Here is an 18,741-nt window from a genome sequence, read left to right as displayed (position 1 = left end):
TAGAAGTTGAAGTCCATTTTTATAATATTACATAAGTAAAATTCCTAAACTATGGGCGAGTTGCCTTTCAACTGGAGGGTTGAGGGTTCAATTCCTGGCTCTGTTAGTCTACATATGTCCTTGAGCAAGACACTTAACCCCATGTTGAATAGTGTGAATGGGTAAATGGCAAAACTATAGTGTAAAGCAGATCATCAAGACTAGAAAAGCTCTATATTACCAACACAGACCATTACCAACTCTTCTTCTTCTGGTTTTATTTGGTAGTAACGAGTAATAAAGATAGTTAAAGGAAATACAGTGAAGTAAAAGTAGAAGATGCAATAAATATAAATAACTAAGTATAGCACAGATATGTGAATGTTGTAGTTAAGTACTGTAACAAAGTATTTTTTTACTTGGTTTTACTCAACATTACACAAAAGTCCCTACTTGAGTAGTATTTCCTTGTCTTTTTTTTTCATGTCCTTTCTTGTTCTACCTGATTTTGTTTTGCTTTGTCTCGTTTTGCTTTGTTTGTCTCATCTTCTTAATATGTGACATTACTCGACTATGTCCTGTCTTTATGTGTGTCATTTTAAATGTGTTAGTACACATTAAACCGGGGAATAAATGATTTCAGGGCCTGTACATCCAGTGGAGTAAAAGAGAAGCATAAGGGCAATAAATGTCACCAGTATCTTCATTGGACAAGGGCTTGTGTAATCCTAAGTGTTGTCCTGTGCATCCCATATGAGTAAAAGTTTTCATCTGAGGTTTACGCTCACTGTGAATAAAACAACGTGTAATTACATGTGCATATATCCCAGATTTCTAACAAAGAATGGATGAGGGTTTATTTGGAGCGAGTTTTTCAAGTAGACTTCTGACATCCATTGTTATATTGCAACTGACAAATCCATGACACGCCAAATCTGTTTTATTCTGGAGCTTTTATGACTTTGCTGTTGAGAGTTTATTTTACAAATCCATTTAATTTATTCATGCTGTCTTGGACAGGCTTTTCTTTTTGTTTTAGCAGACATAGCTGGGGAAAAAGGAAACGTTTAGGTGTAAAATGTTCTTCTTTTCTTTATGTTTTGATTTATTTGGTGTCTACTTTTTTTGTTTTTTCCACACTTTTCTCTGTCTCACCAAAAGCAATGCATTGCGTCTGTCCTTTTAGCAAATGTCCTGAACAACAAATACTCGAGGGGCAGAATCCTCTGGTGGAGCCAGACTAGAGGGCAAATATAGATCATGGATTATGTTCTTTAAATGAAACACTTCTTGCAACATTGTTTTTGGAAAGGACAAACGATTAATCCATTTCTCAAATCTCCTCATTATCCTCCCTCGTGGCACTCGAGTGAATTTGTTTTCTACATGAAATGTAAATCCTTATAATCAGGTCACAATTAGCACTGTATGAAGATTTATGTAAATAAGAGTTAGTAATATCCCAACCTGCTGGGCACCATATACTGTAGTGAGAGCAAGAAGTAGCTCAAAGAAGAAAAATATCTGGGACTATTTTCAGCTGTGGGTTAACACACACTGGCTGTCTCGTGAGTAGCCGATGCACTGGTTTAAAATAAACTACAGTGATCTATGGTGTGATGAAGAAATGTGGAACTCACTGCTGTGTTTTTAATAGTTTAACAAGGTGTTTGGAAATGAGGAATCTCAGACACGCACACAATCCTTCCTGTCCTCTCTCTCTCTCTCTGTCCTCATCTTACAGGCTGCAGGATCCAGATCCAGTTTCAAGGCTATCATTACTATTATCAGTAGCAGTAGTATTATTGTCATTATTATTATGCTGTAATTACAGTTGTTATCGGTATAAATAATACATCTTTGCTGCTGCTGTATAAATCACATCATAGTTCTATAAACATGTCATAACTGATTCAGAACTGTCTTGTCTTAACTTATAACTTGATACAATTGTTGTATTTCTGCTCCAGGTCTCTTTCTTCTGTCTCTACCTCACCTCACCTCCCCCTTGTCCTTTTTGTCCCCCATTTTTCGTTTCAGCCCAACCGGTCGAGGAAGATGGCCGCACGTCTTTGAGTCTGGTTCTGCCAGAGATTCCTTCCTGTTCAAAGGGAGTTTTTTTTTTCCTCTCCACTGAACTGTTGGGTTTCTCTTCTCTCTATAATGTTGGAAAGGTTTCTGCCTTACTTTGTACAGTGCCTTGAGTTAGTGTTGTGTACTGCATGTTGCGATGTGGCGCTATACAAATAAATTGAATTGAATTGAATAGAAGCAATACTTGTTCGTAAAAAAGTGGTTTTGAACTATTTTACGTCCACCTTTATGGCAGTTTCTCAATGACATGAAATCTAAAACCAACAAACCTGCGTTCATAAAAAAAAGGTGTGCAGCACACAGAGACGTGCCATTTCCTTCCTGAGTAAACCCATAGGATCCACTTTAAAGACAATACACTGACTTGACCATATGGTTTATGTGTTTCTAGAGGGCTGCACCTCTCTTTAGGAAAAGAATGGGGATTTAATCGCACACCTTTGGCAGACTTAGCAAGGCAGCTGCGACAGTCAACAGCCTCATCATGTCAGGAGAGCCATGCCCTTGAAACACAAAGAACCTCTGAGGACATTGATTCACTTCTGCCACTGTAGCGTTTGTCATGATCACAAAAGGCCAGTACTCAGAATCTTTTAATGACACGGAGCACCCTGGGTATTAAAATAAGTTTTGCTCTTTATGCTCCCTACATACCCAGCAAACACTGCCATCACCGCTGGTCCCTGTTCGCCAATCATTTCAGTTCAGGGGCTAATGATATACTTAATTATCCTGGGTCCAAGCCAGAAATGTGAAGATGACACAATTTGGTAACAGAATCCCAGTATTACAAGGTTCCTGATGCGTAATTACACAGATGTTATGAGTAAATCAGGTATTGTATATGGGCTTGCAGTTGATTTGTGCCATCATGTCACATCCCGCTTTCCATTTTGAGCCAAGGACAAGCCGATACGCCTCAGTTGCTCTTATAATTATTTCTGCTTCTCTCCCTTTTCTATGCCCACTCTCTCTGTCGTGCTCTCAGTCTCAGTCCAGGCCTTGGTGTCGATCCCCGAGGACATGAGGCTGGAATGCCTATCTCGTCTAGTGTCTGGAGATGGGGATTGGGAACTATCTTAAATTCAATACAATTTTCTAAATGAAGAGCGAGGATTTAAATGAAATCTTACAATGTTATCTCTTGGGTTGAATTGGTCACTCAAGTGTGCTGCTCTGATAGACTGATTACACAGCCCACTTATTTCCTTCGCCATCCACATGCCACAGATTACAATGTAGATGCTACAGAGCTTGTGAGTATAGTTTATGTTGTTAGTCCATTCTTCAGCTCTTCAATCAAGTTTGTTTATGCGGCCGTCTAATTTGTTCTGTTTTTCAAAGGATAGATTATAATCCGCGGGACAGGCCTTGTATTATTCTTGTAATATGCACACAAACAGAGGCATCATCCCCAGACATGCAAGCTTCAGTGGTTGCCTGTGTTCACCAGATAAAGAGGAACAATAGTTCTAATAGGCAGCAGAGAGTCTCCCCAACCAGCATTTTCAGTGCTACGCATTTGTTCTCACAAAGACTAAATGTATTTTGAGTGACAGATTAAGGATACTGGTCAGGGACTCTGCATTGTCAACTATGAAAAGTGTGGAAAATGTGTGTTGGGATGATAATTCCCACATTTTTGAGCTTGACGACAAAAAAAGCCGTACTCTTCCCAGTGTTGCGAAGTTTGTCTCAGATTGTTAATTATGGTTAATATAATCTCATTTAGTCCTTTTGCTTCGCAACTTAGTTCCCTTTTTTTTTTTTTACAAGCATTAGTCGTGATTGAGTATTTTAGCGGTTTTGAGTTCCTCTTTTGTCTGAGCTCAAAAAATGACCGTCTTCAGAGGGGCTTTGTTTTAGCCCATTTGTATTCTGCGGGGAAGCCTGACGTCCAACACAAGCACAGTTTGTCTGTTCGAGAGTGTGTGATACTAAACACTGTGTTTCACAGTCTGACTTTGAAATGAAGAAATATTAAGATTCTTTAATTGCAGCGTATAGGGTCAATATTGTTCTCATAACAATTGATTAAATGACAGTGTGTTAACACTGTGACACGGTCAAAGTGGTCGATTGTAGTGATGAATTAATAGAGAACGATCATGTCATGACTGAACCCCCCCAACTTTATGCAGCTTTAGTGAATGGAAACTTTTGGTTTGATTTCAGTTGAATAATCTTATGCTAAATGTATTAATTCCAAAGTTTCAAGCTCTACGCTGTTGTTGAGTAAACTTGATGTTTCATAAAGAAACATTGAACTTTGGGGGGTTGGTGTAAGACCAGGTTTAGCAACTAGGTCATAACCACTAATGTACAAGTAACGTTTTTACCCACTCCTGAATACACACTGTAATTCATACCTTTATAACAACACTGTTCAGCACATTTATAGAGAAACGACATTCACCTGCTTTGGTCCGTTGGACTCTGTGTGTCTACCACTGGTACCTGCAGCCTCACAGCAGTGAGGCATCCAGGGAAGATCCAGGGAAGATGCATTTGTGGGAAACTGAGATTTCAGCTAGTGAGCAAACCAAAGGCAGTAATGTAGGAGCAGGTGCAAGAGTGAACAGTAAAATGCTGAGGGTTTTTATATATCGTTACAGTGTTTGAGGTGGAGTTGCGCTGACTACAGCTCTGGATATATAAAGTGGAAAGCGAAGAAACTCACTTTACACTTTACGCACTTTAATAATAAGCTGTATCTTCACGTTCTGTTCAATCTGATTCAGACTGCACTCTAGGGATTTTGATAAAGATGACACAAAGCCTAGACTTTTATATTCCCTCAACATGTCAGATGTTGAATTTTTGTACTCTATAGAAGGTGACCCTGGGTGATGTTGTAGCTTTTTGCAAAGGCTTTTTTCCCCCAGAATGTTATCTGAGTAAATCTTGTGTTTCATTTGGTAAAGTGGTCAGTTAAGACACACACACACACACTGCAGGATTGGGTGTCTCTCATCCCCCAGAAGATGTGACTGAGTCCTTGATAGACTGTCTGTTAGAACATGACAACATGCCCTCTTGTATCATGTTGGCTGCACGAGCCATCCATGTTTATTTTAGACCACGCGATGCGTCATTAATAGCTACGACCACAGGGCTGATGAATAAACTCTGGTACACATCACACCCCACCCACTCTTATTTGAGAGTAAACATCATGAAGACAGATTAGTTCTGCTGCTCTGGGTAAAGAAGATTAGCAGAGATTATTAACAAACATGTTGGATTAAATAGACAGTATCACTTCCTTCCTTTTTCTTTTCTTTTTTCTTCTTACAGACTGTGTGCTTAAAACAGAATTTGGGATGCGACTGCTCAGACCGGCACTATGGTTAAAACATTACGTCTCGGCTTGATATCAGGCTACGCAAGCAAGCAATGGACATAGAGCTGCATGGATTCAATCTTCTTGGTCCCAATTAAAGTCAGATTTACTGACATCAGTCACAGTTCATCACAGTGATTATGCTCAAGCTGTTCTCAGTGGGGATGATACAGAGCTTATGGGAGCTGCCACTAATTGGAAGTTCTCACTCCTTCACTTTGTGTCGACTCATAACCCGTCACTTCCAGTGCCACAAATCACATTGTTACCATACTTTGAAAGACAAGTTCAGTGTGTCAACACACCTGGGTTATTTACCCCCCGGCTGTGTCATAAACTGCATGTATTTATAGTATAAATGAGACATTACCAGTCGTGCTATTAAGACTGACTAACAAACTAAATGATTATGAATGAACTTAGTATATTCATGTAAAACATCGTCATAATAAATGTAAAAATGTTCGTGCAGAAATAAAATTAACTATTCCACGGTTTCATACAAGGGTTGTTTGTCTTTATTATCATTCATTTTACAATCCACTAAATATATGAATTGATCAACAAAATAATATGCTCAATCCATGTTAAAAAAATATGAATGAGACTGTATTTAAATATCAGGGCTTTGTATATACCACCATATACATACATTTTACTATAAGTAGTAGTAATGAGGTTTTCTTTTAATGAGGTATCCGTATATACTTCCATAAGTATAGGTTTTATCAAATAGTCAATAAAGTAATGCCATATCTTGGTGAGAGAAACCTTAAGTTCACAGTCTTTCTTTGGTGTTATGTTCACTCAGACCCAGTTAAATTTTGGCTCAGTGTTTTTTTTTGATTAATTGAAATTAAACCAGAATTTAAATAGAAGTCCATTCACCCATAAGCCATGGACTTATCTGATTTCCAGATAATGTTATCTAAGGTTGTAAATAAACGTATTGATTTGAGTCGCATAAGCAATTTTCGCCCCCATCTGAAGAAGACAGTCAATATGCACCTTGCAGGGACAAGATAAGGGAAAGATCATTTAAACATTCATCTGTAATAATGTCATTGTTCTTTTAACGAAAGGCTCATCCATGCATGCATCTTTTATTGCAGGTGCTCAAGGCCGGAGACTAAGGGACTGTTATCAAGCAGTATGTTGACACGTGGGAAGATAGTGTGATTTGGCATGAGTTCACACGTATTTCTCTCTGCAACATATTACATGACTCAGAATATTTGACCTTGCATTGTTCGGTTGTTAGCTATACAGAAATACGTTTTAGTGTCATACTAAAAATACACAAACCACTGAACTATTTGGTGGCCTGTGGCTGTATTTAAGTTAGATATAGATCTTTACAACCACAGATAAGAGTCAAGTATTTAAAAGTTATTTTAAATACTTGATTTTATTTTGGGCAAAAAAATATTTTACAGATGACTGTGATACTAAAGCTTGAAGAATATTGATTCCATCATGAAAACTGAGAGGTAAATTTGTTAGGTGAATTCTGGGATAAAAACCCACCAGACATTTAATATTCTGGTTTCTTGAACTGCTGTGCCCTTGATGACACTTAGGTTGTGGTGGTGGAACCATACCTTCAATGGTGGTGGTTTTAGTTGAAGTGCAGTTTAATGAGGAGTGCTGTGTTTCTCTTTGACCACTTTTCACATGATAGTGTCAGTGTCCAGTGCCATCTAGTGGTCCAAGGAGAATAACAACAATAATAATAATAAAAAAATATGTGATGCATCTCCTGGATTCTTGGTTTGATTCACAAGTCCCTTAGGGAATTTGTAGAGCCATTATAATAACTGTAGTGAAAGGAACAGACACTTTTGAATTATTGAAGAAAAGCCATTAGAGTTACAGTAAAAGTACTATTGCTATACATAAAACAACAATTGAAGCACTAAATGTTAAACTAACAGTCCAAGAAGTCAAATAAACGTTATTTTTTTCAAATACTGAGTGATATTCATCCTTCTGCTTCATATGCTGCTTTATCATCTGGACTCATTTTAAGTTTGACTGCCTCTTCTGAAGTCCGCCTCTCCGCAGCCAAACTCTGCTTCCGCTCCTCATCCAGTTTCTTGTAGTTGTAGAAATGCATGACAAAGAAATATATGCCACATGCCGTCAGTATCACACCGCAAGCGTAGAACATGTATTTATAATCCCCAAAAGCATCCACCAAGGCTCCTGAAAGAAAAACAAGTACAATTATTTGTCACCATTTTACAAATTCCTTGTCTTTTTTCCAGTGTGGAATTTACAAACCTGAAATTGGAGGTCCAAGAAGCACTGGTCCACACTCAATGATGGTGACAAGTCCAACTGCACTGGAGAAATGTTGAGCTCCAATGAGGTCCATGAGAACTTCAAAGAGAAGTGCACAAAGCATCCCGAAAGCCATTCCAAAGAAGACGGTATATAATACCAGACCTGCGTATCCTTGTGCCAGTGGGCACAACAGATGACACACGCCGTTGAATAAAACAGCAAAACTGAAAAAATATTGGATCCTTGGCCTAATCCACTTGGTGTTGCCAAGGAGGCCAGTTAGTGGTCTGACAAACATGTCAACCAGAGCAAAAATAGAAAGCAAGAACGCTGATGAATATTCATCAATCCCTTGATGTCTGGCATATGGTGCCAGAAATACCACAGGTGCAAAAAGGCCAAAGAACATGACCACATTACCGCTGAGATAAATGAGGAAGCCTCTGTGTTTAAAAAGTGAGAAATCTATGAATCTTTGCACACAGCCTTGACACCTGCTCTCAGTTTGGTTTTCTTCAATTTGAAGGTCAGATGACTGCGCACTGTCCTCCTCGGAGACTGCCGGTGGTGTTTCAGTCTTTGGTTGGGGTTTAACACTTTTGTTGACTGGTCTCATAAGAGCACCAGCGACGCAGCAGTTCAGAACTATTGCTCCGAGGATGAGGAAGCTCCCTCTCCAACCAAAACAGTCAAACAGAAACTGATTTAAAGGAGCCAGAGTGAACAGAACAACAGGACTTCCTGTCATTGCAAGCCCGTTCGCCAGCGGCCTTTTGACATGGAAGTATGTCCCCACAATTGCCAGGGATGGTTGCAGGTTGAAGGCAAGGCCAAGACCTGGTGTAGCAAAAAAAATAAATATATATATAATTTAGTTCATTACACAACATGATTGATTTGTTTTGCTTGAATGTATGTATAGAAAAGTGAGAATATAATGAGAATATAAACTTAATGAGCACCTAATTTCTTAAACTTCAGTGTCTCTAAACTTGGGTTTCAACTACATTATAAATTGCATCACAATCAAACTATATTTTAAAACTGTCAATTTTTACAGTTAGAATTATAATTACATTTAATTTGCAATGTTTATGCTACAAAACTTTAATAAACACATCATAGAAAGCAAATAGTTCTATTTGTGCTGGTACAAAACTACAAATATGGCTTCATGTAAACTTTCAATTTGACACAATTCTACAACTTATTTAAATGACTAACTAATATAAAAAAAAGGCAAAACAATCTCCCATTTCTGAAACTAAATTATAGATTATGTACAGTGAGAAAAACAATTAGTTGAAACCCATTCTTATGATTTGGCTGCTGTGGTCCAACACTTTCTTGTGGTGTTCTTATCTTGTGTCCTTACTCGATTACAGATTAAGTTTAAAGTCTAAGAAGTTGTTCAGAGATCATCAGTAATGAACTCGTGTAGTCTGGCATTCATACATGCATGTTTGAATATTACTTTAGCAGCACTTATTTGACAGGGTATGGATATTTCATGGCAAATTCCCAATTCAGTACAAATATTTAAAAAACGAGTGGCTGACATGGACCCAACTCAGTGAGGTGACGTGAGGTAAACAACAAGCATGTGTTCCAGTCCTGACCAAGCAACAATTACAATGTAACACTCAGCAATTACACAAAAGGGAACAGCATATATGTGTGAAATATATTCACAACTATTTGTGAAATTAAAATATAACAACTTACCTCCAATAACGCCAACGCAAAGATAGAGATGTATGATACTAGTGCCAAAAGAAGCAAGCACCATACCGGCACTGACCATCAGCCCACCGACCATAACCACTGGTCTGCTGCCATAGCGGTTGACGAGTATACTACTCACAGGTCCTGCACAGAGGAATGAATTACTATTAATTACTGCAATTAATACGTTTAACCTAAATACAGTGTAAAATGTTTGATACCACTGACCTGCTGCATACATAGTGGCAAGCATGACTGAAGACACCCAAGCAATCTCACTGTAGGAAACTGAAAAATACGCCTGAATTTCCTTAAAGAAGACAGTGAGGGACTTGGGAAAGGCATAGGAGAAGCCGATAGAGATGAAAGCACCAAAGACCACAGCCCAGCCCCAGCCTCCATCAGGTGGTGTGTAACCTAGTTTGGTTTCTGCAGCGGGGGGCATGATTGCGTCAACGTCTGTGTGGTGGGAACAGGTGAAAGAAATGGGCAAGTTCAACTTCTGCACGCACAAACCTGGAAAACAAAGTGCTCAGACTGCTGCTCACTCAGTCACACCCGAATGTTACTGTAAGGCCTTTGATCTCATTGTTTGTGTATTTACCACGCTAATAACTGTGATCACATAGTAAACAATTCAATTCAGCGCCAGGCAGTCATATAAATTTGAATGCATGTTGACTGATCCTCACAACTTTAAAGGGCTTCTTTTTAAGGGTTACTTGGTTTTATGATTAGGGTTAGGTTAAGGGTTAAGGTAAGGCATTTAGTTGGTGGTTTAAGGTTAGATCAAGGGGCTATATGTTTGTACAAGAATGTGTGTGCATGTGATTTTTCAGCGTCTTAAATGTGGATATTTTCTGGTTTCATTGCTCCCTTTGACAAAGAAATCATTCAAACTGAAAAATGTTGGTTTGTGGTCATAACAAGGCATTTGAGAACATCATCTTGAAGTTTGGGAAACACTAAGCAACATTTTTCAACATTTCACAACATTGAGACAGTTTAATTGATTGTAAAAAATAATTGTTGTTGGTTAAGGTCAGGGTTAGGCATTAACTGGTTATGGTTTAGGTTTGGGAAAATGGTTTGTTTAGGCTGTGCAAATTAATAGAAGTCAATGCAATGTCCTAAGAAGAATAGCTGTGTGTGTGTGTGTGTGTGTGTGTGCGCCCTTACATGGTCAAGTTGTAAAAGAATAAAGATTCCTTCAGGTCCAATTCTGTGGCTGCTTCAGATGAGTTTTATTCACTGCACAGTGGAAGCAGTGTCAACACCAAGCCAGTATAGTTCAGTTTGATTTTAGAACAAGGCTTTATACTTATTCATCAAAGCAAGTCTAAAACAATGGATTGTGGGCTGGGCAAGTATCAGACCACTGTTCCTACCTAATGGACTTCTTTCCAAGACTACTTCTACATAGATAAAAGTCATACTACTTGAAGGGAACTTGACTTGTAACCGGAAGGTCGCCGGTTCAAATCCCCACCTGGCCAAAAAGGGCTGGGGTACCCCTGAGCAAGGTACCCAACTCCCAATGCTCCCCGGGCGCTACTCTGTGTGGCAGCCCACTGCTCCTAATTCTAGGATGGGTCAAAATGCAGAGGAATACTTTCCCTAAAGGGATTAATAAAATTAAACTTTAATACTACTTCTACATAGAAGTAGTATGACTTTTATCTATGTACAAGCAGTGTGACTTTTATCTATGTAGAAGTAGTGTGACTTTTATCTATGTAGAAGTAGTAGGACTTTTATCTATGTACAAGCAGTGTGACTTTTATCTATGTAGAAGTAGTGTGACTTTTATCTATGAAGTAGTATGACTTTTATCTCGTAATGTTATGACATTTAAAAAAAAAAATTACGACTTTATTCTCATAATATTCCGACTTTATTCTCATAATATTATTTATTATTATCTAATGTATTATTAATAAATAGCAACAGAAAACAGCCATTTTCTCCTCCAGTTCACAAAAGAGATGATTTTCTCCAAGTCTGTGTGATTCTTTTCTACTACACAGACTCCAGAGTCCATGCGCGTGCTCTATAAACAGAGTTTGTTGACGTTGTACGTCATCAGCGTGCGACCTCTGGAGGAGTTATCCAACAAACGGCTTGTGTAACTGAGGCAAGTTTGCTTCTCTGAAAGTCAGATCCTGTTTATTTTATCAGACTTTAGCGACGCAGATGTTTTCCACAGTTAGACGTAGTTTGTTGTCGCGTGTGGCCACATTACACACATCAGCGGCAGCACCTTCTCTCTGCAGACACCAACACCGGACCTTCAGCTCTGAGTCTGCCGCTGTCAAGGTAAGTCTCCTCGGTCTCTGCCTCTGCTAAAACGGACCAACAACGCCAGAAAGGAGAGGTCGCAGAGCTTTTCCGTCTCCTATTTCGGCACAAGTGAGTGCTGCCTGCAGGTCCTTTTGTATGGCGAGCCGTTTTAACGTGTCCAGGCTCCAGTCTTTAGACTTTGGTCATTTATGTCCATAGCAAAAAGAAGGACACACGACTACACTTCTACAATACAACATTTCCATGATGATGATGGTATGATACAGTGATTCAGAGATGCTCTATTCATTTTTGCAATATTTAATTTATAATTTATAACTAATTCATAATCAATGAAATAAAGATTCATTGATTATTTTATTCTATTATTAATCGATTACTCAGTCAGTCGTCAACTATTTTGGTAAGTGATGCGTGGTTTAAGTTTTCTTTTTAAATAATTAATACAAGTTTCTCTGATTTTTCTTAAATGTGAATATTACACACATGTGACAAAAGAAAAGCTCCATATAACAACAAAATCATTCAAACTGAATCATTTTAGGTTTGAGGACAAAACAAAACATCATTTACAGGTTTGAGAAACACTGATCAACATTTTTTGTTGGTCATTTATGGAGCAACAAGTACTTGATTAATCAGAAAAATGTGCATAACCAAATAGGGAAAAAAACAATTCAAGACTGTATTTGTATTCAGTCACAACAAAATGTTCGCATGTTCTCCACTTGTGCACTAGGTTTTCTCAATTTCCTTCCCCAGCTAGTGAAGGTGAAAATTAATGATTGTTTGTGTCTTTGTGTTTGCCCTGTAATGGACTGGCAACGTGTCCAGGGTGTACCCCACCTTTTCACCCTATGTCACCTGGGATTGGCACCAGTGACCCCTCAACACTCATAACGCGGTTGACGATGAATGAACCAATGAATGAATAAAAAATCTGGTTGCAGCTCAATTACACTCAACTAACAAACTAGTATAAGTGAATTAATACTATAAATTGTACACATAATACAAAAACATGCCAGTTATAATCTTACACGCCCCAAGTTTCTGTATGTTTGTCCTGCCATAGACAGTGGCAACCTGTTCAGGGATTGGCTCCAGCCTCCCATGGTCTCATGTTGAGGATAAAGTGGTAGAAAACGAATGAATGAATGACTAGCTTCTATTTAATTCTGATTAGACTTGATTCTGGTTCAAGATATCTTTAGTTCCCCTCAATCCAAGATGTCTATCTTGTCAAAATAATGTTGTTAATATCTGTAATAACATTCAACATAGTCAACTTTAAATGTAGCAAATAGCTTCCCATCGATTTCACCACTGTGCTTCAGAAATTAACGCGATGAGAGGGTCATTGCTTTTTTAAGGACTTACAGTTCAAAGAATCTCCAGCTAACAATACAATGAAAACATCCCTCAGCAGAGCAGAGGACGTTTAAGTCTCCACCTCTCCCACCTGCAGTGCTGGCCTTTCATCCCTTCCCAGGAAGACTTAAACAAGAACAATATGAACATTCTGTACCTTCAAACAATAATAAATGTATAGCACTTGAGTAAACACTCTTGTTACTATTGCATTTGAAGAGAAGTTGCAGGAAATGGTAAAATTCCTTTCAATAAATTAAGGTTCTACATTAATAATAATTTCTGTATGCATAGACCGTTTTACTGTTTGTAAACAATGACGATGCAATGAGTAGGCTACGCACATGCACAAAGAAATTGGCAACGGTAGGTTCTTGTCAATGTCACCTGAACAGATATTCAAGGACTGCAACTAAGTTATTTTTTATAATCAGCTGATTTTTCAATTATTTTCTCATTTAATTGATTGTTAGATGGGTGTTTCCCAAACCTCTAAATGGGGATGTTCTCAAATGTTTTGTTTTGTCCACAAACCATGTTAATTTTTTAACGATTTCTCTGTAATATAGAGAAAATAAACGAGAAAAAGATTTAAATTTAAGAAGCCGAAAAAGGTCAGATAACTTGTTTAAATTGTCAACAAAAACACTCAAACTGATAAATCGTGGTATCAAAATAGTTGCTGATTAATTTAGTAAGTGATGCATAGTTGCAGCCCTATTATATTCTCCTTGGTAAACAAAATGAATGATGTTGTAATGGAATTGGCTTTGTTCTTTAACCGAAGATGTCTCTGTTTTCTGTATTTTATATAATGCTATGTATTATTTTAACTGATCTTTAACTGGTGAGTTGTTTGGGCCAGGCCTCCCTTGTAAAATAGATTTATATCGCAACAAACTTAAAGTAAAGGTTAAGTGATTATTCACTTTTACAATAATTCTCGCAGCAGTAAAGATATGACACAAAGTACATTTTACTCAGGCACTTGGTTTTGATCTCAAGCCATTTATGCTTCAGCTCGAAAATGATTATTATTATTGTTTTACATATACATATGATGCCTCGCTTGAGCGGTGAATATAATTTCAGCAATTACGTTTGGACATATTCTGTACAAGCTGCAGCATAATGTGTAGTTTTCTATTCGAGAACATGTGGGTTGCCAGATTTTGTCATTAACTTGTGAGAAAACCCATCAGTGGACCCCTGGACCATCATCTTATCATCAGTTAACTTACAACTTAAGTGTGCACAAAAGTAAATTGTCTGTATGACAACTCTGCCATTTTAAATTCAAATGAATTCAAATGTATATGGTACCAAAGCAGAGCATGCATTACCTCAATGCACTTAACATCTTAAAAGTGGAACTGTACAATATATTTTAGACAGTCACAGTAGTATTCACAACCACTTGGAGCCTTGGAGAGAAAAATAAACTCCTGTCTAATAGATGGGAAAAAAAGTCACAGACATGGTGGTTAGAGAAGAGAAATAGGGAAACGAAGAGTGGAGGACAGAGAGGAAACAGTGACTGCAAACTGTTGCATTGTTGCGTCTCTGCCGGCAAATCATTAAATAATGTCTTTCACGATTTACAGTGTCTTCAGGTGTAAAGGTTGCTAAGCATCTTATCGATGGAATTTGGTCCAAGTGTGTCTGTCCTGTGGTGCTCAAAAACACTTCAAAGAGTTGTGCTGAAGGAGGATTTCCCACAACCTGGCAACCCATGTGTGTAAATAATAGTAATAGTTCCAGTTGCTTATTAGCGATCAGGCGATGATGAGTTGTGTTTGTATTTATAGACTCTTTAATCGCACGGTATCACAATAGAAGAAGAAACCAACGTTGTAATTATTGCGTGATACTTTCACGTGACTGTAGAGACAAACTCGTATATTGTCGTGTAATAATGAGTAGCGCATCAGAGGAGGTTACATCAAGTGAATGACTGCTGTGTTTTAATGCTGTTTCCAGCAGCAGCAGCAGCAGCAGAGACAGTGACACTGCCTGGCTTTGATTTTGGAAAAAAAAATCAAAGCCACCACGCGCGGTCACATGCTCAGCACAACGTCTCGTTTACGCCGTGTGTTTGTGTTCCATTCATGTAAACTTGCAGGAAAGTTCACTTAACTGGTTACGTTTTGTTCAGAGTAAAGTTAAGCTTTAAAGCAAACATTAAGTGAAGATTTTAATCTCGTCACCTTGTGAACGTGGACCCCACGGAGCGTGTAGCAGCAGCAGCAGCGGTAGCAGCAGCAGCGGTAGAAGCGGCAGTTTGCCCCCGTCAGTCTGCGGCTGTGTTCTGTTCAACTCTGCAGTCAAAATGGAGACTGGTATTAGTGTCGTGCCGTGGCTATCGGATGTCCTCAACCACTACTACCTCTGTTACTCAACCCCCTTTAGTCAAGGTCCTAAGGGAAAAAACACTGTTTGATTTAGGTGTATTTATTGTGCAACTTCTCATTCGTTTAGGTTTGTTTGTTTGTTGCAACAAACATTTTCATATTAAAATGATAAGTTTGCAGGCTAGTGATTATATATTATACATCATGTTGCGTATTTTAAAACGCATTGTTACTCTTTGGCTTTCACTCAGTTGGTTGTTATCTTTTTGTTGGTGTTGTTTTTATACTTCCTGCAGTATTTTATTGTTTTAAGGAATGTTTTATTGTTTGTTTTATAGGTCTATTAAGTCTTACGTTTCTATATGTTATTAGTTTTATGTATCGCTGATGTACAGCACTTTGTTTCAGCTGTTGTTGTTTTTAAAGTGCCTTATAAATAAAAGTTGGATATGATTGGATTGACATCATCCATATATAAAATAAAAATATAATTGTGTGGGGTGTTTAAAATATTGATAAGTCATAATGCATGTTGTGTTATTGCTCATATGTCAGCTGTTCAGTTTCCTTGGTTAAAAACTGCATATTTTGATGGACCTGATATGTATTCTCCTGAACAGCAGGGTGAAGAGGTGGTGAGTCTTTAGGAATGTGTGTAGCACATAGAGACCAGGTTTTGTAAATGTCCTGTTGCGATGGAAGCAAAGTGTCAGTGGTATGTTGGGCCTCTTTAATAACTCTCCAAAGGACCTTTCTTGTTTGCTGCCCTGAAGTGGCCTCACAAAAAAGGCTAATTTTCAATTGTTATTTCAATCAATTTCTTTCTTTAATTAGTGTAGTGTGTCACATACAAAATACAACTCATGTCTCCTCCTAGGCTCCAGCCTCTAAGGCCCCTTTCAAAGCTGCTATTAACATCGATTTTGAGAGAACTGATCACGAGTGGACAGCATTAATTGACTCTTGCACCTTTAACACACATGCCGGATTCCTCTCCTGAATAACAACTTGTGATCAGATCCCAATTCCCCACACTGATGGCTGATACGCCTTTGTTTCTGTTTGCGAAAACATCCATCCATCCATTTTCTCATCTGATGATCAGTTCTGTCACAGAGAAAAGGTCTAAGTCCATTCTGGGACAACCACCTATTCAAGCAGAACAGGACAGGGTAGCATTGCTAAAATAACATTAACCATAGTTTCACAGTTAGACACCCTGTCCATAAATGTCTCACATGTTTGCTCCAGTTAGAAAAAGCTACAAACCATTCAGGTTTGGCCAGCTTTAAGTGAGTTACCTCCTCTATAATTCACTTTGTTGTGGAATGTCAAGGTTGAAAAGTGAATAAATCAGTGGTGTTCTTCTTTTTCTGTTATAGGTGCTGTACGATGGACTTTGTCCCATATGTGTGACAGAGATCCGGTTCCTCCAGTTTCTGCAGAGAAACGAACCTGGGAAAGTGAATTTCATTGACATCGCCCTGCCAGACTACGATGCAGGGAAATATAAGGACGTGAGCTATGAGATGGCCATGGAGGAAATGCATGTGATTGATGAGAAAAATGAGGTAAATGTTTATTTTTTGGAAGACTTTTAAGTTACAATTAAGTAATGACAGGCGACTAAATGTCTGTGTTCTGGCAGGTTCACCGTGGGATCCCAGCGTTTGCAGTCATGTACGGTGCCGTGGGCCTTGGTTCTTTGGGCCGCTTCATGATGTGGCCATGTGTGAGGCCATTTATGGACAAATCCTATGCCATTTTTGCCAGGAACCGCCTGAAGTGGACCGGGCGTGGTGGAGAATGCACCGCAGGGCGCTGTGAAAAGAAAACATATTAACCTTTGACCACAGGGGGGAAAAAAAACATGTTGAACAAGTTAATTAATTGTAAAGAAGGACTAGTTAGTTAAACATTCGTTTATCATGACCTCAACTGAAAAAGTTTTAAGAGTTTGCTGAAGATAAGTGAGCTACTGTACATTATGAAGTGAAACCATTGCTTAATTGTAAATGACTTTGCAGGTGAGGCTGTTGTGGCCTTATATTCAGTTAAAATGAAACAAGCATCAAGTTAACAGTTGTGTAAATATGAAAACATGTAAGAAATGGTTTCGTAAGAGGCAACAAAAATGGCTATAAACTATAAAAGAGATTCTGCAATCCCTCTGATGTCCTTTTTATTAGAATAGATCCCCAATCTTAAGCTTTAAATTAATACTTAAAAAGAAATAACACCTTGCTATCTCAAAACAGAATTACAGAAAGTAGAATAAAAAGCCTTTCTGCGACAGATAAAGGGTAATGTTGCTAATGTAATGTAATGTTGTGTAATGACATTGTCGCAGCAAATGCACAGCTAGAGATGTTCTGGGTCTGATGTTTTTCCATAGTTTGGCAACTGGACTTTACTCTTAATGATGATTATGACCTACATGACTAAGAACGTTCACAAGCACTGTGTCTGATATTGTTAATTCAACGACAAGTACAGGAATGTGCCACTAGATGTCTCTGCAAGTCTAAAAATCACCTTTAAAAGCATGTGAAATATAAGCAGCAAGACTCCTGTAATATACAATGCAGTATAGAACAATGTCTACTTGTGAAGCATCCATAACACATGTAGACTAAATCTGATGAAGCCACTGGCCCTGAATTTAGGGTGTCAAAATAACAATGATTGATGGGACTGGACACCTTGCTTAGGGATACCCCAGCCCTTAACCTGGTGGGGAATTCAAACCAAACCAGCAACCTGTTACGAGCCCTCTTCCTTCCACTTGGCCATGGGCTGTCCATTGTAACACCCAATATGTCCTAAGTAAAAAAATAAAGTACAGACTGTTCTCTGTCACTGTTTCTGAGAATCGCATGAGCCTCCCTTGGTGGCGTGAGCATGTTTCATCAACATTGCAAGTGGTTAAAAGGTTAAGATATGTCTATGTCACACCAATGTTTATGGTGTACACAGGGGTGTCAAACTCAAATGACCTTGGGGCCAATGAGCATCTATTCTGGTCAAGAGGGGGCCGGTCTAGAGAAAAAAAGTGGCAGGTGGGCAATAGAAGACATTCATGATGACATCAGACAGAATTTCAAAGTAAAAGCGCTTGTTTTGATATAAAATAAAAAAATAATAAAATGGTGTATACTTCACAATAAAAACATATATAAAACAGCTTTAATGCTGAGTGTAATAATAAAGCAATAACTACAACTGAATGTCTTATTACTATTGTGAAAACATTGCTAGCAAATATATTTAGTCTTATATTCTGTCTATATT

General features: G+C 38.3%; 2 protein-coding genes across 4 annotated transcripts; one reads left to right on the top strand and one right to left on the bottom strand.

Moving 5' to 3' along the window:
* Positions 1-5,911: 5,911 nt before the first annotated feature.
* On the bottom strand, positions 5,912-15,395 carry LOC131468784 (monocarboxylate transporter 2-like). Of its 3 annotated transcripts, XM_058643375.1 has the most exons (6): positions 15,307-15,395; positions 10,607-10,678; positions 9,656-9,886; positions 9,428-9,571; positions 7,700-8,539; positions 5,912-7,621 (listed from the first exon to the last, which is right to left on the bottom strand). In XM_058643375.1, exons 3-6 carry the CDS (start codon positions 9,870-9,872, stop codon positions 7,398-7,400), a joined length of 1,425 nt encoding a protein of 474 aa, XP_058499358.1. In that variant the 5' UTR covers positions 9,873-9,886; positions 10,607-10,678; positions 15,307-15,395; the 3' UTR covers positions 5,912-7,397. The 3 variants fall into 3 exon arrangements, with proteins under 3 accessions (XP_058499358.1, XP_058499356.1, XP_058499357.1); XM_058643373.1 differs by lacking the exon at positions 10,607-10,678 and having other exon boundaries at positions 15,307-15,390; XM_058643374.1 differs by lacking the exon at positions 15,307-15,395 and having other exon boundaries at positions 10,607-11,066.
* Positions 11,170-18,314, top strand: LOC131468785 (uncharacterized). The gene is made up of 3 exons (XM_058643376.1): positions 11,170-11,743; positions 16,833-17,021; positions 17,099-18,314. Exons 1-3 carry the CDS (start codon positions 11,621-11,623, stop codon positions 17,291-17,293), a joined length of 507 nt encoding a protein of 168 aa, XP_058499359.1. The 5' UTR covers positions 11,170-11,620; the 3' UTR covers positions 17,294-18,314.
* Positions 18,315-18,741: the final 427 nt, after the last annotated feature.

This window comes from Solea solea, chromosome 11, assembly GCF_958295425.1.
Source record: "Solea solea chromosome 11, fSolSol10.1, whole genome shotgun sequence".
Taxonomy (NCBI): Eukaryota; Metazoa; Chordata; class Actinopteri; order Pleuronectiformes; family Soleidae; genus Solea; species Solea solea.
The sequence above is the reverse complement of the archived record's forward strand: the minus strand, read 5'-3'. Positions and strand labels throughout refer to the sequence as shown.